The following is a 26,095-nucleotide window of genomic DNA, read 5'->3' on the forward strand; positions in this document are numbered from 1 at the left end:
TTTTACTTCATGTTCAAGGTGGGTAATGATTATCTTACAGTCTGGTTGTGTCGTGCTCCCCATAAAGCCAGCCATCCTTTTCCTCAGCCACCAGCAGGGTGATGACATCCCCCTGGGCAAAGCTGAGCAATGTCTTGTTGCTTCCAGCAGTGTGAGGGAAGATTGTCTTCACTTTTTGCCTTTTCATTATATTCAGTCCCGTGGCAACAGAAGTTGAACGTGATAAACTGGCATCATCTGAATTCTCTGTCAAAAAAAGAAAAAAAATGTTGGACACACAGAAATAAATGCAATTAGTAATCTGAGAGGAAAAAAATAAAGGAAAACTCAAGTGAAAATGGAGACTTTGTACTTAGACCCTCTCACTGCCAATGTTTCTTATCACCATGAAGTTCTTAACTGCATATGCCTTTATATGCACACACTCAGCATAATAAAGTGGAACCAACAGGCAGAAAAAGTTCTGTGAGCTTTAACTGGCTACCTCTTTCCTCTTTTGCCATGAAAAGTACAAAACAATCACACCTGTAAAAGACCTTAGACAATTTTCCCTTCTGAAAAATGGAACCGTGTATAAAATCCAACTGGTGCTTTCAAATGTGCCTCAGCACTCAGCTTCAGCATTGAGAAGACTTGAAGATACTCAGCACTTTCTGGACACCAGATGTTTATCAGAAAAAATATAAAAGAGGGCTTAAAACTGTATGTTATTTGACTATTTTTAAGGAAGAAATGCTGGAATTTCTATTACACATTGAAGACTTCTGTATTTCTTATCCTGTGGTCTAGGCCTAGTTGTTTTGCATATCACAGAAAGTATAAAAATCAATATATTAGACACTTGGGAAGCAAATCTTACTAGGATTTTAAATTTCAGGAAAAGAACTACAAGACTGTGTGCATCTTGTCCCACGTGCATTTCTCCCTTACTGCTCCATGCCCTTAAAGTAAGGCAGAGTGAGACAGTCAGTGTTTGTTTGTGCACTGAAACACTCAGATGTGTCCTGTTCAAAATCATGGAATGCCTTCTGCTGATAACATTTCAAGCCATGAGAGCAATTAAGTTGGGTTAATCAGTGACACACAGAAAGTAATTAAAATAGAAATGCCTTATCCTGACCTGCATTTAACACATCTCTCTCTCCTGTTAGGTAAATGATATAAATCCTTTGTAAAGGCCATTTCCTACTCTTCTATACATCCTGAAATTCACATCATCGTGGTAGCAGAGCAGCCCTGAGGTAATTTTGAACACTGCAGGCTGTCATTCACACTTACCCAGTTTGCAGGGAAGGGATACTCACCTGCTGAGTGATTCAGTTTTTCAGAAGGAGCTTTGGGAGCTGTTGCAGGATTGTTGAACATATCCACGAGTGGGCTCGTGTACGCCCTGCCTGTGGGGGCTGGGGGCACTTTGGATGCATTTTCTTGAGGATAAAAATCATTTCCAATCTGGAGCCACAAAAACAACAGTATCAAAATACTGAGGGAACAGCAGTAACTTTTTTGCAAGTTTAAATTCTAGAGAGCAATAATTAAATATTATTCCTAAAGGATACACATTTAAACATGACATAAAGCCCACGTGCTCCTGTGGAATTGCTGATTGAAGGTTTGTAAGTGTTTGATAAACACTTGCTACTGGGAAGGCTACAATAACCTTTTTTCTGCAAATAACATGATGATCTCCAGATTTTTCTTGTTTAGAAGTTTAATCTTTTAGAAATTCAACAACTAATGATGACATAGCTAACCAGCAGAAATGAGAATTTCACCTGTATTCCAATAAGCTAATAAACATGAAGAAGAAAAGAAAATAGAAAATAACATTTTTCTTAAGTTTACATTGAACTACTGAGTATGTAATGCTATTACTTAGAGACAAGAATGTAGGAAATGGAATGGCTGGAACAAAAGTGCTTCAGGAGAAACCCTGGGTGCCCAGCTGAGAACTGAGCCTTGCTTGGACACGTACTGGGTATTTTCCCCAGAGCTTCAGCTTAGTGATCGTGGCTCCATCCCCAAGCCCAGCATATTCCAGCTGAGATCCACCATGCTGAGGTCCAGCAGAACCCCCTGAAGCCTCTCCACCCCCATGAGGAGCAGCTTACCAGGGTGTTTCTCTTCACCATGGGCGAGGGCTGCGGCGTCCCCGAGACTGGCGTGGAGCCAGGGGTCCTGATTTCATCTATCATCATTCTCACTTTTTCAGGCACTTTGGTGGCATCACTACAGATTTCCTCCCACCCAGGCAGCTTGGATTTTAGGAAGTCTGCACACTGCATCCAAATTAAAAGGTACTTGTCAAAGATAGGCTTTGTCATAAAATGGCACAAATCTACTGGATAACTTACATTATACCAAAATGGAAGTACTTTCTAAGATTCTTCTAATGAATACCTCTTTGAAACAAATAAGATGTTGTAAAAACATCTCTTTTGCAGGGTCAGATAATGGAAATATCTGATCAGTCCATGTGTTTTTTTCTTAATACATGATTAAAAAAAATTCACAGTAACCCTTGATTTTTGCTACAATACATTTCATAGAACAGTGTATTGTAAACATCTTCTGTGAACTGGGCACACTTGTCTGGCACTTCAGTTTTTCTTAGCTATTTCTGACAGTCTGGTGTACATGCTGCAGGAAACATTCAATACTCCTGTGTGCCTGCATTTCTGTTTATGCTCACAGCACTGACCTGAACGTGGTAGAAGTGCATGTGCTGGGTAAAGCTGCAGTGCTTGTCAACCAGAAAACAGAACCTTCTTTTCTCTTCAAGGAGAGCTTCTCTGCAGCCTTCTGCAATAAATCTCTGAATATCACTTTGTCGAGAGCTCACGGTTTCCAAATACTGAGGGGAAAAAAGGAAAAAAAGAATCACAGAGAGCCTCTGAGTTCTATTTGATGCTATATCTAATTAGTTAAGTAAACTCTAAAAGCCTTAGAAAAGCTTTTGGAAAGGCAGGGTGGGATAGGCTGGCTCTACTTCTGAGTCCCTCTCTTTTCCTGCACAGATCTGACTTCCCTGATCTCATCAGGTGAATGTACATTGTCCCTACAGGCAATTAGCAGCCTATTTAGGGTTGTGAGGGGGATGTGTGTGGTGTGTGTTCAAATTAGACTAATGACCTTTGTCTGCACCACCACAGCTCCATTTATTCACACAAAGCTGGGATGAATCTCTGCTTCATTTAGGAGGGGGGGATATGAGTAACTAAAAAGACTGAACTATATTTATCTGAGATTATGAGGATTCATTAAATGCTAATCCTTGAACTCAGACCCAGAACCTTCCAAAAATCCTGAACTCTTATGAAAGCAGGTTAAAAGACAGGCAGTAAGAAATAGGAGCTACTGTTACCTACACTTACTGTACTGTGTTATACACAGAGATTTCTTTGAAAATTAAAATCGATATGGAGAAAAAAAATATATAAGCTAGCAGGAAGTACAAGTGTCATGTAAATAAAAATATCTATGGCAAGTATTTCAGAGAGACACACAACAATGAGAATCTGATTTACTAATTTTAAAACAGTTTCCTTTCTGTGTCTTGCCATTTCAGATTTCACCTCAAGATGGCAATGCTGCATTAAGGGCAGTAGGAAAGGCACTAACACAAGTTGGCACTACCTGCTTAGGGAAATGACTCTATAGCAAATTACTACAGAATTTACATAGTTTAGCTGGCTCCCTGGGTAAAGCTCTGCATAAAGGTGCAGTTACAGATCAATTATTGGTCAAGGGATGAAATCTAGGAACCAGAGGTCTCTGAATATGTACACTGGAGCAGTGAGAGCTCAGCTGCAGCTGCAGCACAAACTCCAGGAGTGCCTTCAGCACACACCAGCTCTGAGGAACCATTAACTTTTTCTGTTGACCAGTTCTCATACTCATGACCAGAGGAAGAAACAAATAAGAGACAATGCACTGACCTCCATTTCTTTGTGCTCATACTTCATTACATTTCGTGCTCCTTGGCTTTTCCTTCTGATTTTTTTCAGCTCAGCCTGAGACTTCTCTAAAGAATCCAGTTTGCTTCTGTGTTCAGTTTGGTACCTTTTTAAAGTTGCCTGCAATCAAAGCATTTACATCATCTCATAAAGCACTCAGCCCTGTATCTGGGTAAGGGACTGAAAAGCATGACTGTGATCTCAGATATTGCTCACACACCCCAAATGACTTCAACAACTGCTGTAGTTTTATAAGGAGCTATGAAGTCATACAGGGGTTCCCTTTTTAACTTAAATAAGCATGAAAATTTTGGCCATCTTTATATATATAAAGTGCATTTCTATTAAAGTTGTATCAATTAATTAAATCTTGGGAAACAACATCTAAAAGAATTCTTTGATTAGCAATAGACAAATAAAAAAGGAGTTTTAGAATTGAATGTACTTACAGTCATATATTTTACATCCAGGTCTGTTTTCTTCTCCAGTTCAGATATAATTTCTTTATGAAATTTTTTGAACTTTAAAAACAAATGAATTAAGGGTTATTAAAAATTAGCAAAAGCAGTTTATAATTTCACAAGCAAAATTAATTAGAAGAAATAATTTAACTTACACTCTCCTCTAGACTGTCATTAAGTTTCTTGTGTGTTCTTGAGATTTCTACCAGAACTTGGCCTGTTGATAAACATACAACTATATTGGTTTCTTTCTTAGGCTTCTGAAGTTAGTTAACAAAGAGCAGTAATAAAATACATTTAACTAAATACTCATTAATTGTTATATTAAGAGGGGTAGGAAATTTCTTGCTGTTGCTCATCACAGCAGCTGAAATGAATAATTAACTCTGGCCACAGACAAACCAAGCAGTACATAAGTGATAGAAGAATAACTAATCATGCATTGTTATGCAAAAGGGCCCTGGAGTGCCAGGAAATGCTTCCTTCTCTCTTCCTTCTCTCCAGAGCAGCTCCTGTTGGTTTAGTTAACAGCCTCTTTTTGTGCCAAGTCAGAGAATAGCACACAAGTTGTTACTACCCAAATAGCTGCTATCCATTTCATAGTCTGAAAACTAAACTTCAATATTTATTAAGTTACTGCACCTTCAGAGTCAACAAAGCAACCTTTCAGTTCCTTCACTGCACACCTGCTAAAACAGACCTGCTCCACACAGGAATTCCCACCTGTGCTGCATTAACCAGCAGCCAAGGCAAAGCAGATTCCTCAGCATCCTCACAACAGACCCTGAATATCCCACTCTGCTCTGCTGCCTTCCAGCACAAACTCACACAGCCCAGCCAGGACTGTGAGCAGCTGAAAGCTGAATTGTTCAGGAGGATACAGAGGAAACATCCCTCCATCTTTGGGTGTGGCTGTACGTGCAAAGCAGTGAGAGCCACGGGCTGGTGCTGCCCTGCCTGTGCCAGCCACACCACCCTGCCTGCAGCAGCCACATCATCCTGCTTGCTGCTCACAGCCACATCCCCCTGCCTGTGCCAGCCACACCACCCTGCCTGCAGCAGCCACATCACCCTGCCTGTGCCAGCCCCTGCAGCAGCCACACCACCCTGCCTGAAGCAGCCACATCATCCTGCCTGCTGCTCACAGCCACGTCAGCCCCACGCCCTTCCCTGCCCTGGCAGGGGCACACAGACAGTGCCAGCCCTGTCTGGGAGGTGGCAGCACTGTGAGGAGAGCAGCTGAAGGGCCCAGATCAGAGCAGCTGCTCCCAGCTCCTGACCAGGGGCCGCTGCCAGAGCTGGAACTGCCGGGACCCTGATCAGATCCACAAACTGGGCTGCATGTGGAGGCCTTGACTAGGGATGTGTTTTCCTGGCACTCCATTTGCATGGCAGGACTGGCAGGTTCAGTTTGACAGCTGGTTCCCTGGCACACCTCCTGCAGTGATCCTTGTATCCCTCAATCACCCTGTCACAGCTGGATTTGCCACAGGCACCTGCAGTTGTGCTGTCCTCGTGCACAGGCAGGGCTGCAGTGACCACAGTTCTGTAATTCCTGCACATCACTGGCAGTCACTGCATCGGGCTGTGTGTCCCTCCTATTTGCCATCTTGTGCAATTCTAGTTTCCTTTTTTTGAGTTAAAATAGAAAGGATGCATTAGGTGCTCAACATCCTCAAAATATGAATTTTGTTTTCTACCATCTATATTCTTTGAGAATCCTTGAGCAAAAACTTATCATCCCATAATGCTTCAGATAATTCAGCTGTTCAGAAAAGCTCCCAAAAGATGCCAATAATTTAAAAAAATGGCTCAATAAATGAATGACAGAACTCTTTACGAGAACTTTCTTATTTTCTTTCTCATCTGCACAGACACCCAAGCCTGTCTCCCAGAGAGCAGGTTGGTGACCTGGTAACCTTCTCAGGCAGAAGCATCCCCATGTCCATGGATGTGTTACCACCTTTCTCCCTTCTAATTTATCATTCTCCAGTTACATCATCTCAAAATCTTCACTACTTTGAAATGAAGACCACATCTCTTGTGAAGCAGCATGACACAGCAGGTTTTCAACTAAATCTTATAAAATGTGGGTCTGCACTGTAGTTTATGGGGAAGCAACAGGTGCTACAGGGGGAAACACACGTGTCTGTCCTGGCTTTTCAGGAATCCCTCTTCCTGCTCCAGTGCCCACCCCTACCTCTCTGCACAACACACTGCAGGACACTTAGAGGAAAGAATTGGAGTGCAATGAGAACAGACAGCCCCTTGACTAGCAAGAAAAGGAATTCACAGTCACAGAAGAGTGCTTTTTATTTTATTTTTAAAAATATTTATAGTTTTTCTGAGTTCTATACAGCCCACAGAGTGCTGTGGGTTTTTTGTTTATATTTAAAGTTGCTGGTGACTATAGCAATATAAATACTCTGAGAAGTAAGAGGTGCTACAGTAATTAGTTGCTCACATGCAATAGAAAAGTAAATACAATTAGTTACACAAACACTTGAAGTAACGGAGGTGAGCAGTGTTATTTTAAGGCTCCAGAAGTGAATGCACTTTGTTTCTGTTTCACAACTCAACTCAAAAGATACATTTTAGACTGTAATGGGCTTTTAAAATTAGAAGAGTTTTGTGAATATTTATCTACAACTTAAAAAGGGAGATGTTGATAAAAGAAAGCAGGAAATCAAGAAATACAAATAAAATGATAATGTTTGTTTGGTTTTACATCACAGACTAGAGAGCTGTTTGGGAAGCTGTTTTGTTGCATCTATATTTTCTATTGAGAAACTAATACAGACAAGAATTTCATTAATGATGTTGGGTTTGTTACCAAAAAACCCAAAACAACCATGAGTCCAAAAGGTGCAACAGTCATTTCTCCATATATAACATCCTCTGAGCAAGAAAAATCCCTGAAAGACTGTCTTGCCCAGGAGATGAAAGCCAAGGAAAGCAATTTCCCTCAGAAATACTCATTGTGAGGCCAGGACTTCTGCAGAAGTTACACTTCAACCTCACTGTTTGCACTGGCTGATTGTTCAGGTTATTTACCTTTTCACCTTGTGTTGACTGTTCTTGTGGAGTCTAAAAGAATTTGTTCAAGTTAGAAACAAAAATGGAACTCAATCAATAGAGTTCTGTCATAGAAACAAGGATCAACAGCTACCTGCAAAATCACTTAAACTTTTAAATACCAAATAGCTACATTAGAATCAATAAAAGTATTAACTACATCAGCTTACTTGAAATATAATTCAATTTTGTTTTATTAAGAGGAGGTTGCTCTTGAAAAAATTCAAGTCTCTTAATAGTGAGACTTTTTTAGATGTCTGGGAACAGGCAAAATGCTTAATTATATCACTCATTTACCTCCTGTTGTCCTGTTTTGTATTCAGGGCAGGTTGATTACCTTTGTGACTTAGAGATGAAGCCACATAATTATTTCTATTAAACAAGAGAATGAAAGGCTGAGTCAAAGCTGCACATGGGGACAGCACAGTCCAAGTGTGGTATTAGCTGCTATTGCTGGCAAGATGCTCTTTCCTCCAGGTCGCCCTCTGCCCAGAAAAAAGGCATTTATGACATGGGAAAGTTAGAAACAAAGTCCTTTGAAAACTGTAGCCCCCAGGAGGTAGTAAAATAGGAAGTTTCAAAGGAATACAGTGTAACAAATAAATAAATATGATGGAACAAAACATCTGCCAAGCTTCAAACGTTAAATTTATCATTCTGTGATAGGAAGGATTTAACTGTGCAAGAGATGCTTTAATGAAACCAAAAGATTTAATGGAATTTACCATATGAGGGAAGAAAATCATAAAGAAGGATAGAACAATGCAAAACTTGCCCAGCTCTAAGTGCACTTTTCTTCTGATACAATTTGTCCAGAATGCTTTAACACACTCTGTAGAATTAACACTAATATGCACATAAATCACTAGGACTAGGTCAAGTCTGCCTTTCCTCACTGCATGGGCAAACATGGAACAGGAATTCAGGAGTGAATCTCTCTGTAATTCATTTTACAGAATGGCATTGACACATGACCATCCAGTGCCATTTTGTGAAGGTGACTGCAGAAGGTGAAGGAGAGGAGAAAAAAAATAAAGAATAATCAAGAAAAGGGGAAGAGATTTTAACGTATAGTAAAGTATTTTAAGTCCACTCTACATGCTAGCTATAATACCTGAGGCAGCTAGAGCCATACATAAATAAAATAAAAATAGAAGTAAGGAGAACTTCACATTCTAAATGGCATTCTGAGATTAATTTTAAAATATGCAGAGTTCTCATTAAGGCTGTGAACAACACAAATGTTTCTGTGATATAACAAGCAAATAAGTGAGTTAATTTAAAACAGATTAAGGGTTAAGGGAAATAAGTAATTACTTCCCAGTCTCATTGATACAGAAGAGATAAACAGTCCTGCAGGATGCATAAGTAGTCTCAGTATCTTGCCTCCACGGCCAGACAGGGTAGTAAGCAGTAAGCAATAAATAGGATTTATTGCTGGACACTGTTGCTAATTCTGTGGGCTGGGCACTGGTGGTGTTTGAACTGATGAACTCCCAGTGCTCCACTTGCTCCTTCCCACTGCTGAGCTCCTGAAAAATGTATTCTAGCCCTGGCTGACTTCTTCAGTGTCTTTGACCACAATTGAATTTTCATCTGATTCCAGTGAAAAAAATCCAAATGACCCAACCCAAAACAGCCTAAAACTTCAGCCTCTGTTTTTATCCAGTCCAATTAATTCTTTCCAGTAATATCACGGCAAACACACTTGGCCAGGAGTCCACAGCTGCCTTACCCAGCACACAGAACTTTCTAGGCACAAGATGCATCTGTAGGACCAAAGGGGACTTTAAGCATTTTACTTTTACAGCAAATGCTGTACACTAAGTTCTGTCCTTCCCAAATATGAGCTTTATTTTGCAATGTACACGTTTGCCTGCACATATAGAGCCTCCCCATACAAGTGCCTGTCTGTTTCTCACTGACACACACTTGGCAATGCTCTCTTGAGCACTTCCCAGTCATTAGGTTACACATTGCTCTCAGCATGGCACATAGCACCAAAGAATCCTCTTATTCAAAGATCCTTTCCCCATTTCATACTTAAGCAAACAATGAAGGGATAGAGCACAGTTCACTTCTATTCTAGTAGCCTAGCACCTCTTATGATATCATTTCCTTTTGTGGCCCAGGATCAGAACTATATATAGTCACCCTTTTCTTGTCCTAAACTTCATTGATGATCATGTGAAATAGTTTAGGACTTTCCTAGTACAGAGGACAGAATTTTAATTACTTGAATTAAAATTATTATTTTTCTTTAAAACTCTGGGATATTTAAATACTAAAAGAGACAGAATACTGCTCAGCTCTTTATACCTTAGAAAGTCAATGCCTGTTTATAAGCCATATTCAGTTAAACCTGAGGATCAACTTGCTTTTTAAATATACTTTACCAAGATTAAAATTAATGCCAAATTCTTTCAGCTGAACACAGGTGACTTCAGAAAGAACTGTGACACAGTTCATACCACGCTATAAAGTGGGCAGTGAACTGCTAATCCTTGACTTATTCCCACATAAGGCTAGACAAGAGTGAGAATTTATGAGATTAACAAGACCATTTTCGTTTCCAGTTACTCAGTTTGTTCTTGGGGTGATGCTCCTATTTTCCTGTTTGAAATGGAACAAAAACATTAACTCACATTGTATTCTGAAGAGGAATGTGACTTTACTGCAGATTCAGCAAAGTTCAGTCTGCAGTCTAGTTCCCCCATTTCTCACAAGATGTTTTGATCTCTCAGTCAAAAAAAATTCAGAGATTAGAATTTTTTTAAACATACTATATCATTGAACAGATGATAATCAACATGAAATATTCAGCTTGTCTCAGATGATTGGTAAGCATAGAAACTAAATTTTAATGTTATAAAAAAGGAAAAGTATATGCCATGTAAATGATGCATGAAAAATTACAAACTTGTTTTTCCACCTGTTACTCCATTACTAATATATATGAAGTCTGCTGCAGGCATTTTTGTTATTATTTTTTTTTACCCAAACATATAAACCAATTAAAGTTTGTATGTCAGGGACTCATGTTTCATAGGGCCTTGGAGGCCCTGTGCACCTCAGCTTTTCATACCTGAGCTGCAGTGGTGTGCAGGGACTGGTAATCTTCACACAAGGCAGGTGAAAAGAAAATAAGTTACAATAGAGCCACAAGCCTGAACTTGCCTGGATGAAACCCTGCTGGTTTGAGGCAGATTAGTTAAGGAAGATCATACAAGAGAGATAATCCCTGTTTTACAGCAGGGATGGAACAAACAAATCATGCTAAGCAGCAAAAACTGAAGTTTTTATGAGTTTCCAGTACCAGAGAGGGTAAATATTTAAGTCATCATTATAAATGTTACATGAAATGCAATGAACCACAAGGAATAACTGCAACTTTCATTACAGCACCTTGGAACTGCCACTGAGTTTCACAGTCTTAGCAGTGACCAGAAAAAACCCCAAACCAAAAAATCTCACATCGAAATTGAGTCAAAAGTTTTGATAAAATTCTCTTACTCAGAAGTCCAAGACAATTGGTTTGGTTCCCTGCCCTGCCCCGTGGGACTGTTAGTGACATCTACAATGGATACTGGATTATTTTTTTTGTTGAGAAATAATTCAGCAGGAAGAGCTGACTGTACAGACTAAATATATCCTTTCACTACAGGATTTACAAGCTAGCTACCAATATGACATTATTTTCCTCACAAAGTTATCATTTTCTTTCCATTTTTCCTCTCACTGAGAGCACTGAAGTATTTTCTCAACACAGGCTTATTTCACCGGGGGCTGGTGCTGAGGAAAGGCAGGGAGTGCTCAGCACCCTGAGCTCAGAGATGTGGGAGAGAACAACCTCCTGCCCCAAAGGAGCCCCCGGTGATGGAGCTGGGTTTGGGGGTTCAGGCTGGGGGAGAACACCCCTGGAGTCACTCAGGGCCAGCCACACCTGGCCACAGCCCAGCAAACACAGCATGGGCACACAGGTGAGCTCAGAGCATCCTGCCCAGGGCTGCACTGCAGCTTCAGAGATGTGAGTGAGGCTCACATTCCAGGCCCACCTGGAATTTACCTGTTCCAGCACAGTGAGAAAACATTCTTTAAGGAATCCCTTCACTACTTCCTCAGGCCTTTGAGGCACAGCAGGAAGATGCCAAGCCTCACTCATTGCAGGTGTTTTGAATATGCATTTTCCCTGAGGGTGTGTGCTCATGAGCACCATCAGGGGTTTCTGAGCTGAAGCCCAGTCAGGGCACACAGGCAGGTGCTCTCCCAGCTGCAGCTGCCCACACACCAGTCCTGGTGCCAGCACCACCACACAGCCCCACACAACCACCCTGACAGGGCAGGGCTGCAGGGGTGTTACACCCCAGCTTATCACTGACTAAAACCAGGAAAAACAGCTTTGGTTTGTAGGGTGCAGTAAGACTGGGGCAGGTGGGGAATAAAATATTAAAATTGACTGAAAAATGTAACCTATTATCTAACTTAACATGAAAAAACAGCTGGGATAATATCACTGAAATCCTATGAATATGTGTCTTCTTTCTTTTCTCTGGTGCTACTGCAATCTTTACCAAAGGCCTTGTGTACTTTCACGTTCTGCTTCTTCCCATCAGCCATTTCGAGAACCTGAAAATGTGTAACTTATCTGGAAGCCTTCATAACAAAATTTACAATATAATTGTATACAGAACAAACTTTTTTGGGTAGTTCTGTAAGAACAAACTGCAGTATCTGTTTCTAGACACATTCTTTATGTTCAGTAACAAACCCACCTCTCATTCACGGTGCTTCTTGAATGCATCATTTCTGGTTTACATTCCAGCAGGGAATTATTACAGAACTTACACCCAAGACTGGCTCATCTCCTTTCTTTTAGCAGACTGGAGGTTTGTATTGCACAAGCCTGGAATGTTACTGTATAACTGGAAGATACAAAACCCTATTCCTGTCAAACCCCACAAATACTTTGTATTTCTCTTTCAAGACAGCTCTCTGTGTAGTTTCCTTTTATAGCACAGGAATAAAGTGGCTTCTTCATATGAAATTCCATTATAAATATAGCAGAATACTCTTTTATTAGTGCTCCATAGGAAAAGCTGGCCTGATTCTAACTACTTAAACTGCAGCCTCTCAGCTGGTTTCCCAGAAGTTTCCACCAGATGAGGTGCTAAAGGTTCTGCAGCTGCTGGCACACTTCACTCTCCTTTCTGGCCAGCACAGTCCATGCCAGAGGCAGCACACGGGGATGCAGGGATGCCATGGATGAAGTGAGGTGGGCAGATGTCAGATCTCTCCTCCAGCTGAAATGAGCCGGAGAAGGGAAGAGTGCCCGGTGTCATCTCTCCAAGTGAAATAGGATTCCAGCTGACAGGGTCAATGTATATGTGTTAAAGTAAGCCAGCAACTCTCCTCCCTCCCCTTTTTATTTTAATGGAAGCTGAGCTAGCATCATTCATCCTAAACAATGGGATTTTCTATTTTTCTGCTTGATTTTCTCACTAGTGAGAGTGACACAAGTTGACAGTTGTGGACATAGTTGTGGAGACTTTTAAAATTACACCACTTGACAGGAAAAAGTGTTTTATGAATGTGTTCAAATCCCATCTTTTAACCTGAAGAACAGTCTGTTCTTTTGTGCTTGAGAGGAACATCAAGTTCAGGGCTCATCCTCTGTCAGGAAAGAATTCCACTTCCTCTGTGCACCATGAGCAGTTTTGGGGTTTTCTCCCCTCCTCTCTCTATCTTGTGACTGCTACAACAAAGAGCAATCTTTGGCTTCAATCCTTGCTTCTCTAGATCATTTGTAGTGGTTTTTAACCAAAAGAATTCTTCTGAAAGGAACACAAATTTTCCCGAATTCTTACATTTTAGACTGCAGATGAGCATAAGCTCCTGCATACCTGTTTCCAATTAAGTTTTAACACAATGAAACTACAAAAAACAAGACTGTAAATCAGAGTAACCTTTAAATAAATTATCAGTCTTGGTTGGATTAGGAGAGACTTTTGTCTCCTCTGATTGTTCTATTAACATACCGATCTTCTGCTATTTAGTTCCATTGATCAAAACCATGCAATGAAATATTTTTCTTTTCTTCTTCTATTTGGACTAGCAATTAATAGTTTACACTCCTTAATTCTTGAGCAACAAGCTCTGGGTACAGATCCATAATGTAATTGTGGGTGACTGCTGTAGATACCGTTGCTACACAACAAACTGAGTGGGACTTGACACCCACACTATAAAATGAGATGTAGCTACAATGACTGTCAGGTGCTGGAGGAGATAGTTGGGAAGATAGGAGAAGCAGAATTCCATAGGCAAGCAGGAAATAACTTCCCAATTCCTTGTGCAAGTGAAGCCTACAGAGACAGCCCGTGTTACTAGAGGCGATTTTATTTACATTATAAGCACTAAAAATTGACATGACAAAGCCTGACAAGTCTTTGTGTTTTGGGCAAGACAAAACCAATCAGCAACACATGAAAGTTACTATTTTAACAACATGGTGAAGTGTCTGTGTGAAATAGATTTATTTATTTTATTGCATTATTGAAACACAGCATTTAGTGCTGGTGTGGTATGCTGAAATTTGAATAGTATGAAATCTTAACATTTTTAAACATGCAATTTCTTGTTTTCTGTCATTTGTTCCTAGAGGGATTTCCAAAAGGTGCCTAGGAAAAGAGGTATGCAAATTCCACATTGCAGAATAGCTTGAAGCACATAAATTCAGATTCTGTTCTTTTAATCCTCATTGCCAAGTCTGAGGGACTGCAAGCTCAGAAATTTAGGGAAATACAAAATTAGAAAAAATGTTGACTCAATCAACTCATCCCTTATTCATAAGGATTGTGTTATGACTGCAGCACATTCTTCGACTTCCTCAATTTGCTTAAATTATTCTGTATTAAAATAATGCAGAGAGCTTCAACCAGACTTGAAAGACAGAGATACTTAGTACAAAAGCTCTGAATCAGCTGGAATATCCAGATTTCCTCTTCATTCTCATTTCCCTCTTCTGCTCCAATCTCATTCAACAGAAGAAAGGATTTCTAGCATTTTTACTTGATTTTTTTCCCCATGACTTCTCCAGCCTCTCTGCTTTCCACCCTCTGCTTCAAAAAAATCTCCTTTATTTCTATTCCATTTCTGTTTGTCCCCTGCTGTGGGGCTGGTGTCCCTTTTACTGTCTCATGTCAGAAGCCCATGATCTGTGTTTCCTTGTGGGGAGGAAGGGTTGGCTGTGGTTTGATACCAATCTTTACATCACATTGGCAGTGAATGCACTCTAGGTCACCCAGCAGGTTTGGGTTTGAACTGTGAAACCACCTCTAATTTGGCAGAGATAACAGAAGTATTATGCATGACAGAGCTGCTAGTGGTCAACCACTTGTGTTTTGGCAGGTCTAAAGGAATTCCTGGATGAGATTTGCACCGGGGGCTGCAGCAGCTGCCCTGGAGTTAGAATGGGCAAAGTTTGATCTCTCCTTACACACCCCATACTGCTCAGCATGCACTGCAATGATGTTTTAATAATTAAAACACCAAAGTGTACAGTAAATACTTTTCTTTTCAAGCAAATACTTTTAGAGACACCTGGGTGTATCATATTTCTTTAGTAAATAGTCCAATATTGTCGCCCAGCTTCAGAACTTGTAAGACTTTTTCTTGAAAATGCAAATGATCTGTCACAGACTCCTATCCACGTTATCCTGCCTTTTCCAGCATTCATTGACTTTCCTTATCTCTAAATTAAGTATTCCATCAGAAAGTGTGTTGGAAGAAATCCAGGGTTGCTGTTTGCCTTAAGAAGAATAGATTTTTCTGTAGTAACAGTTAAAGCAGCAGGTGAACAGAAAGCAGGGAAGAAGGCCATGTTTTCTCAATATGGTATTACAAATTTTGAAAAAGATTTGTAATTGCAGGATGGAATTCATAGTTTAACAAAAATACGTTTTCAATCATAATTCTTTATTGTCCCAAATAGGGAAAAACAGCTATTTTCAGAAGTCAGCAGAAGATTACCCAATAATAATAATATTTCCAAATATGCAATGTCCCACAGTGACAAGTAATAGATCAGTCACTTCCATGCATCTGACCAACTGCTTGATTGCAATAACTGTAATTGTGCCTTTTCTGCTATTTCATAAGACTCTGCACAGCCATTTCTTTTAACTGTTCCATAGTGTGACAGCAGCAGCTCTGCTTTCTGTAAACAGCCTGCAGAGCAAACAGAGGAGCTGCTGTCGGGACTGTTTGCTCTGCCCTGTTTGCTGTTCCACCACTCCCAGCCCTCAGCACTCACCCACCAGTGCTGTCAGAGCAAACCATGAAAATGCAGCAGCCACACAGAAACCAGGGCCCACCCTTCAGAAGGGGTTTGCCCCCTCAATTCTACTTCTCCAGACATATTGAAAAAAAAAATTGCTAAACCAATCCATGGTAATCAGCTGAATTAACAAATTACGGTGAGTTACAGGAGGAGATGCAAGTTACATCCTACATTGCCCAAAATCAAAAGTTCAGAGGCAATACACATCATCAAGTTATTTTTGTCAAACAGCAAATGAAGGCATTAAACAAATGTTTATTCTTTGCAGTACAGGTCCCAGTTCTTTGCTTTGCAGTGACATGAGAATCTTTTGTCAGAAATATCACAAATACTTTGTACTCCTTGCCCAGTGTTGTAATTATGCTGCTCAGCCTACAGAAGTGAAGTTGTCAAGGTCAAGTGCTGCTGCTGATCTTTCAAATATTCAGAAATTATTTTCAGAGAGTACAGAACTTGAAGTGGATTTATATTAATGTAAAATTAATCTGTCTTTGAGTCTACAGTTTCTCTTTCAAAAGCTCAAGTAGAAAATAAATATAAATGCACCTGAGAACTTCTAGTGATAACACTTGATCAAAAGTAGTGAAGTAAAACTGAACCCTTCACAATGACACTCAACCAGAAAATTGTTTTAGTGTAGAACTGCTGTTGTACATGAGGACTTCTCACACCAATATTCTATTGCAAAAGTATTTCAACATTCACCTCTGCACTAAAAATCAAGACATATGTTTTTTGGTACTTACTTTAGAATTATATGAGCATAAAAATACATGATTTTGAATGCATATGAAGATATATTCACCAAAGGAGGGAAAAAAGAGCTGAATTTGTCAAAACATTGTAAGAGTCTTGAGAAATAATATGCCTTAAAGGCATCTAATCCCTTCCACCTGTGTTATATAAAAGTAGAACATACTTTAACTGATCCTTATCTACTTCACATTTGTTCTGTGAGCTGCCAGTAGGAAAGCAAAACTAAAGGTTATACTTTAGAGTAATGTAAAAAAGGAGTTTTCACTTACCTAATTCTTTAGAAACTGGAGAATCTGCTGATATGTCCCCAATTTTTGCAAGGCTATCATAATATGCTCTTCCAGCCACTACCATACCTGGGGGTGAGTGAAAAAAACATAACTGTTAAAAAAAAAAATCAAAATATCTTCAATTTTTATTAATGTATGAGCCTATGAAGTCTTGTCATCCAGAGCACAGAGTAAGAGAGGGGTACATGGCCACAAGGAATTCCTTCTGTCAGAGTTACCAAAGTCCCTGTGCTCCCTGCTGATGTGTGACACCAGGAAACAAAGACAGAACTCCAGAATACATTAATGAAATTTCAGCCTGTTGTTTAGTTCCAGCCTCCCTGCATACCCACAGGCATCCAGCCTCTAGTGGGAAGGCTGAGCCATAAGCCACTGTTCAGAACACAGCAAAGTTCCTTGGTACAGAGAAAACTCTTGGAAAAACCCAAACTGCAACCCCAAACTTCCCAAAAGTACTGAGCCAGAGCAGGGAGCTGGAAATGGCCACGACCAGGGACCTGCAGCTGTCCCAGGAGCCCCTCAGAAACAAATCATCCTGTCCCTCTGAAGCAGGAACCAATAGTATATACCACGAGGTTTCAGTGATTCCCAGTTAATCATTTCCTGGTCAGGGCTGATTTAAACAGCACAGCCAGTTTCACTGGAATGAACACAGAAATGTGGGGATTGGAGCTGCAGGGAGGCCAGTGGGGAGAAACATCTCACACAGGGAACAGAGCCACAGTGGCTGCTGTGCCTCTTCAGTGCCTAGAACTGATCTGCACAGCACAAAGAAAATAAGGAACAAGGACAAACTGGCAAGCTTTAATGTGAAAAATAACTTATTGAAGTTATTTGTCACAATTTTTTTGTAGTAGTACATTCTTGACCTAAAGTGAAAGTCAAGCAGAGCCTCGCTGTTGACTTCTGAATGCTTTTTTTCCTGCGAGGAATATAATTGCCAATTACAGGCCTGTATTTTATAGCTTTTACTAGCAAGGTGACATCTTTGGTTGCATAACAGTATATTCACTGAGAAGCCTGAAAATTTTCCAAATCAAACAAAGATTCTCTTTGAGGCTGTTGCATTAGAAAGGGTGATTTCTGTCTAAGCTCTGTCTCACAGGTGCTCTGTGTTCAAACTTTCTGAGCAGAAGAATTATCCTGGTGCTGCTGGTGGAGCAGTGTGCCACCTGCACAAGAGGATTTGATGCCAGTCCAACTCTTCCTATCTGTGTTTTTTCAAGACAGCCCCAAGTCACTCTTTTCTCCTAATACAAGCCCTTACAAAGGAAGGAAATGTGTGATGTTCCCTGTGCTACCCAAGCCAAATCAAGAGCCCTGATTGCTAGTCCCTTCACCACTATGGAATATAAATTATTTCTACAGAAAGGAAAGGTTTTTTGACCTTTTGTCCTCAAAGTGTAGAAAAATACATTATAAACATATCTGGAGTTCTTGTAAGTTTTATGTTCTTGTAAGTTTTATGTTCTTTGGAGCATACTCCAACTTTTTTAAAAAGCTTCAAAGTGTTTGATTAGCAACAGAGTATTTACTCCTTGTTACAGATCTATTTACACCACTCAGAGCTGATGGTGAAAAGATTACCAATTTATGGGAGTCCAAAGATGACTTTGCAACAGTTGTTGCAACACTGTAAAGATTCATTTGAAATTAAGCATTCGTGCTAGATATGCCTTATCAGCTAGGCTTGAAGGCAGATGTAACAAGAGCCCAAATGTAACATATCAACAGCAAGGTGTGTGAAAAGCAGAAACTGGTATAGAGATATTTCAAATGAATATGAAAACACTTGTTATTCCTTCTGGTACTACCTGTAATTCCTAAGGTCAGGTACTAGGTAACCACATGTTAATCCATCACGTTAACCACTGCCACAATTAAGTCAACGTTTCCCTATTTTCATCTCCAGCAGGCTTTGGTTTTATCTTTTTCTCAAGCCAGGTCTAAAATTTGCATGAAGAGAGATTTCAATGTCTGGCTAAGCGCTACTTCTGCAGGATCCCATTTCTCAGAGGACTGATGTGCCACAGGCTTGAGTGAGGCAAAATTAGAGAGATTTTACATGGTTTTAATATGGTATCAAGCAGTTTGACAGGTCTGCATGGGGAAATGGAGCAGGCTCTGACAGGTCCCACAGTGCAGGCTCTGGCAGTCTGGAGCCCAATCCTGGAAAGCCCTACTTGGATTGTTTCTGTGAAGTCAATCATATTCTAAAATGTTTGAGAGACTGGTCCTTAGATTCAAATTCAAATTCATTCTGATTTTGACTCAATGAAAAAGATAGCATCAAGATCAGTATGGACAACAACAACAAATGAATCCACTCCTGCAACTTGAACTAATTCCCATTGTTCTGTTCTCAGGGTTACTTAAGTAGTGACGTGTGTAGGTGAGCAGGAACAGATCTAAGAATGTGAAATATCTCTGGAAGGTATTTTCAAAGAAAAAAAAACCCTAACACCTAATTTACATAACTTTGGTTTTTTAAAATGATTATTCCAATGTGAGTTACTCAAACCTACTTTCAGTTTATTTTGCAGGAGCTCTGTGCTTAAGTGTTTGTGATGCAGCTTCTCCAGGACAGTGGAAAAACCCCAAAAGGCTGGAGAGAAGGTGCATATATTTGTTTATTTGTGCTTGTTGGGGTTTTTTCCCACTTAATTAAACACATCCAAAGTTCACCTTGGGAATTAAGCTTACATACACAACCCTCATATCCAATATGTATATTTCAATGAGAATTAAACATTCTTTCTAAAGGTAGCACCTGGAAAACTTACCATTAACAGCTTTTTCATAATTCTTCCCCAGATTTATTAAATTCCTCAGCCCGGGATTGAACTGTTCCATAACATTCTAGTGAAAGAAAACAAAATTTGTGTTATAACCAAGGCAATTCCACAGTGGGCGTCAGTATTAACCCCAGTGTCACTCAGGGCTAGTTCGCAACTGAGAAGGCCATGGATGGATGAAAATTGGAGGATTTGAGAGATACAGGTAAATAAAGGATAGAAGGGAGAAGAAACTCAGCATTTAAGATCAACAAATGGAAAAATAAGGTTAAACTATTGCAACAGGGGGTAGCAAGGAGTCTGGCTGTTTATAATAGAAAAGGATATCAAGTGTGTGATCAAAGCTTGTGTAAGGTCATCTTTCATGGTAGGTAATGTTGGAATGAGAGAAAAACCTTTATCCACTAATTGTTTTATAAATTCAGACAACTTTCTGACAGTGGTTCAAGATTTGAGTTCTAAACTTAAAAAATTGCTAGAAAAGAAAAGAAGAAAAATTTCACCAGATTTCTGGTTCATATTCTTTGTGGTTTCTGTGTTACAGATGCATTTAGGGAAATTGGCCATTTTGGGATGTTTTTTGTTTGTTTGAAATTTGTGCAAAGCCATGTTTTTTTCAGAAAGAAAATGAAAATGATGACTTTATTTAAATAGAAGGGGGGGGGGGGGGAAATCCACTGCAGCTGCTTTCACTGTCAAATACAATTACTGGCTGAAACAACCAGAATCTGAAATCCAGCAGCTCCAGGCAGGACTGCTCTCATTCCTAGCAAATTCTACAACCTGCAGATTCTGGACCTCCTTTCCCCAGAATATTCCTAACAAATCTATGGCTCTGACATTCCTCTATGAAATTATAGTGTCATGAAAAGAAGATAATGAGATTCCTGTAGACACCATTCAGTTATTCTTACTATTTTTTATGGCAATACTTTTATGACAGCACTCACTGCTGTTCACACAGCAGAACTGTCAGGTTCAAGGAATTCAAAACAGATGCTTTCTGTTTACAGGAAATACAAGACTCGAGACAAGTGAAATACTACCAAGCTTTTGTCTGTTGTACTACTAACAAGTAGTTATGAAAGAATGAAAATATTTATGTTTAGTACACAGGTGGACCCAAAGAGAACAGCAATACTGTCACATTTGTCTGTTTTCAGGCAAGGCCATGCAGACAGAATTCTATTATTTTTCAAAGACAGCACTACACCTGGATTCTGCTGAACATAAAAAGTGAAGGATTAACTCCAATAACACTTTAACAGTCATTTCGAGTAAAAATATAGATATTTAAAAATATATATTAAACGATTAGATTCCAATACCAGTATAGCATAAATTACATCAAAAGCAGCCACGGAATGACAATACCTGGCCTCACTGCCTTTGTGTACAAATTAAATGCAACTGGGATTGTTTTCTGGTCTGTCCCATTAAACTCTCACCCACCCAAATGTAATCACTGCAAACAAACCAGCTATTGTCCCCAGGCCCTTGATTTGTGTTAACTCACAAACCACATCCAGAAATCATTTGGGAAAGCTGTTTCAGGTGGAGCCAACAATGCCAAGGGCTATTCTAACAACTGAACAGGATGGATATTCAGGCTCTGGTGTCTGGGAACATCCCTCCTCCTGCTCCAGCTCTGGAATTTGCTGTCAGTGTTGCTGCTCTCCTCCTTGCTGAGGCACTCTGACTGTGAGACACTTGTTCCAAGGAGAAAGTTGTTTCTTCCTATTCCAACTTTTTGCTATTTCTTCCCAGCTGTGTACTAAAGACGGTGTCTGTTGACTTACATGGAGTCAGTGAATCACAAGGAAAAACATAAAAAAAGATGAATTAGGGGATTGTTTCAGGATAAAGCGTCCTGTATGTTCAAGGATATGGGGAAAAAAAGACGTATCATGATGGGGTGTGTCCATGGCAAGTAAGAATCTCAATGCCACCTTGAATTGCCACTCTATACTGAAAATAATCTTGAAAGCCTCTGCCTATGCTAACTCTGTTCCTCAAAACAAAAAATTACAGAGTAAAACCCCTTATTGCCACCTTCTCCAAAATTCTAAGAATAATGTGATAATTATTGGCCTTGAAGTACTGATTTTTGGAATGACTGTCTTAAGCATTCAGGGGTAAAGATTCCAGTTTCCCTGACATCTTCTAATTCAGATTTCAAACCAGTAATTGCACTTGTGTCAGTTGTTTTCATTCAGGAGGAAGTGAACAAACCCCAATAAAATTACCCTTGACAGCTCCTCTCTCTGCAGCAGCTCTTGATTGTCACTGGACCTGTGACAATCCCAGAGCAGGTGTTTGTGTACAGCAGACACAGACCCTGCTACAGACACAGCAGGTCCAATGGAGCTCAGGGGGAGAGCTCCAGGACATCACACCTGCTCAAGGTGCACAAAAAACCACTGGGAAAGGTGAGGAAACGGCTTACAGGCAGTGCCTGCAGCAGCTGGAAGGAGCACAGCTCGTGGACCTTTTCTCCTGCAGCCCAGGCAGGCTCTGGAAGGGTTTCAGGCCACAGAGGTTGATTGTCAGCAGTGCCAGCCCCTGGACGTGAACGCCCCAGAAACGGCAAAAACCTCGGCATGGAAATTCCCCTTTGGAGTCTTGGTTTCCCAGTCTGGTTTATGGGGATCAGCTGATCCTCCCAGCATGGGCAAGGCTCATCTCAATCAAGGGTTTGTGTTCAATAGAAAAACTAAACTCTCCCTGACCCCCCTGCCACGTCTCCAAGATGACCTGATGAAATAATTCTCAGATTATTTCCCTTTCATGCATTAGGAAAAAAGCATAATGTGTGATCTTCTTCCTTTCTACTGAAGACTAGATTCCCAAAGCAAACAAAAAACCTGGCCTTGCTTCTAGTGGTCCTTCAATACAGTTAACGACAGGTAACCACTGGCTGTCTTTGAAGTCCAGGAGAAGTATCTAGAACACTTTATCAGAAATGGAAACTGTCACAGGCAACTCCCTCTTCAGAATGAGCTATAGATTTGATATTACCAAGACATTTCAGATAAATTAAAATTACTGTAGTATTTTATTCAACTTCAGAAGTTATAGGGGACAAGTGCAACTCCAATCAATTTGTACAGCTACTTTTTCTCTTTTTCTTACCGTGTCTTACAGTTTTATAGCTTCTCTTTTAGCCCAAAGAAAAGGTCACAAAAATGAGTGGGACTGAACACCAGTGCAAAATTTCAAGTCACACAATAAAGTCAGATCTCAAAACTTCTCAAAAAGAAGGACAGAGGAACAGAGAAAAATTTCTCATCAGGAGAACAATGAACTTAAAATTGTCAAAAGTCTCAGAAAATAACAGTATTTTATCTGCCTTGGTGTACAAGGACATGCAAATAAAACCTTTGTCTTAATCCAAATAAACATCACAAAGTGAGAGAGAGCTTGAGAGGGATAAAGTGGTTCACAACACATCATTTGCTCATAGAGTGAGGCACAAACAGGGCCTCCTAATTGTCAATCGTGTGTCCTATATTCCAGTGACACACTACCTCTCATGAACAGAATAATTAACGAGAAGAGGAGGCACATGATCAGATCCTCCAGCTTTCTATTATTTAGGATGAATGGAAATAAAGGGAAACATTTACAAAACAGGCAACTGGAAACATCTTTTATGCAGAGACCTTCAGAGCTGGCAAAAGCGACCTTCCAAGGGAAAAAAGCATAAGAGAAACCTATTCTGGTGGTTTGAGTCATTAAATCCTCAGAGAATCTGTTGTAAGAGCTGCTGTGTTCCTTCCACCACATAAAACCAGTGTGAGTTATCCAGCCTGGTAGCAGGGAGCTGGCTGAAGAGGAAGAAGCCCTGAATTTCCACTTGTTGTGTGTGGGTATTAAACCTTCCGCAGTTCCTGATCGTCACATAAACAAGGCTAATCTTCAAACCAAATGACAGCCATTGTAAAAGTGCCTTCCTGTAAATGCTCAGCTTTGCTTTTTACTTACAGACACACCTCACTGAACAATAGCTCAGCAGGTATGAACACAACTAAACAATGCATAGGCTCCCTGCAGTTTCAAGTTTACATCCTGCAGGCACTCTTGCAAGAGTGAATTACAAAGTATTTGGGTAGAATTCTGAAATTAGAAAAGTACCAGAGAAAAGTAGATCTTGACGTCTACCCTCACTCCTATTACCATCACTATAGCTATTCATAGCTAAGCTCTGTATAGCTACTGGTGATTTGGTTTAAATTGTTATTTCTCAAATTGAAAATGAGTTAATTTTTTAAGAAGTCCCTAGTGTTGCCACACTATGTCTGAGACCCCTCCCCTCCTTGAGAAGATTCAGAAGGTGTACAAAAGGGAAATAACACTGTGCTCTACTGCACTTGAAGCATTTATGCATTTCATCTCCTCCTTTAGCTCCTGAAATTCATAATGCAGTTTTCAGAAGGGCACAGTTGAGCCCTCGGCACATCTCATGCTAAGATATCCCATTTGTATGTTAGTTTAATATTTTAGAACAGGTTTAACAGAATGGAAAAGACTAAATCAAGATGCCAGTGTTTATTCAAAAAGACTAATTCTTATGACTAAGTATTAGTCGTCTTGGTGGAACATTTCTTGTTTAAGAGAAACATTAATACATCATCCATCAGGGTGTTTCAAATACAAACCTTTCCAGGTTATGAACACATGCCCAAGGATAGACCTCAAGTAGGCATAACTCTAAATAAGGGCAGAAGAGATCATTTATACTGAGGAAGAACTGGATTTTATACAAACTCCCAAAGGCTCCTCTTCCCCCAAGTCAGATTTATAATGCAGGGATGCAAAGCAACAGCCTGACTGCAGCTTGTGCTGGGACCATTGGTGAATTTGAAGTTTGATACATAAATCCAGTAGCTTAATATAACTGTGAGTCTTTTTAAAATACAGAAACATGGAATTTAGGACTTTAAACTGAATTTATCAGATCTATTTCTGTGATAAAACAATATAGCCTACCAAAATCTCAACGCCTCTGGGGAGCACAAAGTGGTTTTTTTGGGCGAAGGAGGTGTTTTAGGTTTTTTTAAATTGTGCTTTGGTTGATAATCAAACTTTCTGGGTACGATTCACTTGAATACGGAGAGATCTATCTTAGATCCAAGATAAGCAGCAAAAATAATGCCATTATCAAGATCTCTGGAAACCTCACCCACCCCACAGGAACACCGTGAGCTGCCTGCCCAGCCCTTGGCCCATCCAGGCAGAAGGACAGGTCTGTACCTCTGCACTTTCCTGTCCCCTTTCCCCTGCACTCCCTGTGTCACAGCCAAGCAGCTTTCCCCACTTAGAGCACAAAACCTGTGCGGGCTGCAGGGACACAGCCACACACAACACATTGCTGGGGTGAGCATCTGAGTGTCAGGGGGTCCCACAGTGTCCCGTGTCCCACAGGGAGCTGCCAGGGCAGGGCAGTGTCATACCAGGGAAGCTCTCAGCACTCCTTGGCAGGAGGAGGCTCTGGCCCTCTTTAGTCATAGGCTCCCACGCCCTTGGGCTTCATTGTGCACGTGCCATTCCTATCATGCATTAGAGTGATTCTCCAGATCTTACATAAAGGGTAAATGTCAGCCCTGGTTTTGGTGTGCGCACACACGTTTGTGAATTATGCTGTTTATTTAGTCAGGTTAGCTGGAAAACATTGAGGTATTCACTTTGTGGTGTTGTTGCCAGAAGAAAGGAAGAACAAGATAAAAATAAAACGGCATTACTCAGCCACCTGATGACTTCTGTAAATATATTTTGAAGCTTTGTATAACACAGGTTACTAGGTATTTAATAAATCCAGTGGATTAGCACTGCAAGAAAGAAGGAAAAAAAAATCACACAACGCTCCCCCACCCCCCTGAAAATAGCAGGCCAGCAAGGTATTCAATTTAATTTTCTATTATTTTTCCAGGTCACCCAAAACTTGATTTTTTTTTTTGAGACGTCTTAAGCCTGCATTTGGTCCTGCAGCACAGATGGCATCGCTGCACTGCACTGAACTGGATTTTCCCCAGACCAAGCCTTTCCTACAGGTAGGAGATGCCCAAGCAGGCTCTGGGTTTTACCATCCCAGCACGGTGGTTCAGGCAGGGCACTGCTGGCATGGCACAGGCAGGGGCAGAAATGCTGAACAAAGGAGAGCACACTCTCCACTCAGGCTGGAGCACAGCACAAAGAGGTGTTCATTTGTTTTACATGGGGGAGCTGTGATTACAGTCCCAGCCAGTGCTGAATACACAGGCTCCTGCTCCCTGCCCCTAAAGGGTGACCGACTCTTTTCAAGATTTCAACTTTGATGGAGAAATAAGTGCTTTAAAGTGGACCCCGAATCCATCCTCTATCTAAAGCAGCCTTTATACCTTATCTGGATAAAGTTTCAATTTTTAATGAGGGCAGGGCAGGAGGG

General features: G+C 40.4%; 1 protein-coding gene across 1 annotated transcript in view; it reads right to left on the reverse strand.

Moving 5' to 3' along the window:
- BAIAP2L1 (BAR/IMD domain containing adaptor protein 2 like 1) overlaps positions 1 to 26,095 on the reverse strand; it is a 32,901-nt gene that overhangs the window by 4,956 nt on the left and 1,850 nt on the right. Inside the window, exons 2-10 of the mRNA XM_054270924.1 lie at positions 19,660 to 19,735; positions 16,856 to 16,942; positions 4,573 to 4,634; positions 4,406 to 4,477; positions 3,939 to 4,076; positions 2,702 to 2,854; positions 2,112 to 2,279; positions 1,305 to 1,452; positions 39 to 246 (exon numbers count right to left, since the gene is read on the reverse strand). Of these exons, the coding sequence (XP_054126899.1) occupies positions 39 to 246; positions 1,305 to 1,452; positions 2,112 to 2,279; positions 2,702 to 2,854; positions 3,939 to 4,076; positions 4,406 to 4,477; positions 4,573 to 4,634; positions 16,856 to 16,942; positions 19,660 to 19,735 (1,112 nt within the window). The remainder of the gene's footprint in view (positions 1 to 38; positions 247 to 1,304; positions 1,453 to 2,111; positions 2,280 to 2,701; positions 2,855 to 3,938; positions 4,077 to 4,405; positions 4,478 to 4,572; positions 4,635 to 16,855; positions 16,943 to 19,659; positions 19,736 to 26,095) is intronic.

Source organism: Melozone crissalis, unplaced genomic scaffold (assembly GCF_028551555.1).
Source record: "Melozone crissalis strain CALT ecotype California unplaced genomic scaffold, PUWL_Pcris_2 ptg000012l_1, whole genome shotgun sequence".
NCBI lineage: Eukaryota > Metazoa > Chordata > Aves > Passeriformes > Passerellidae > Melozone > Melozone crissalis.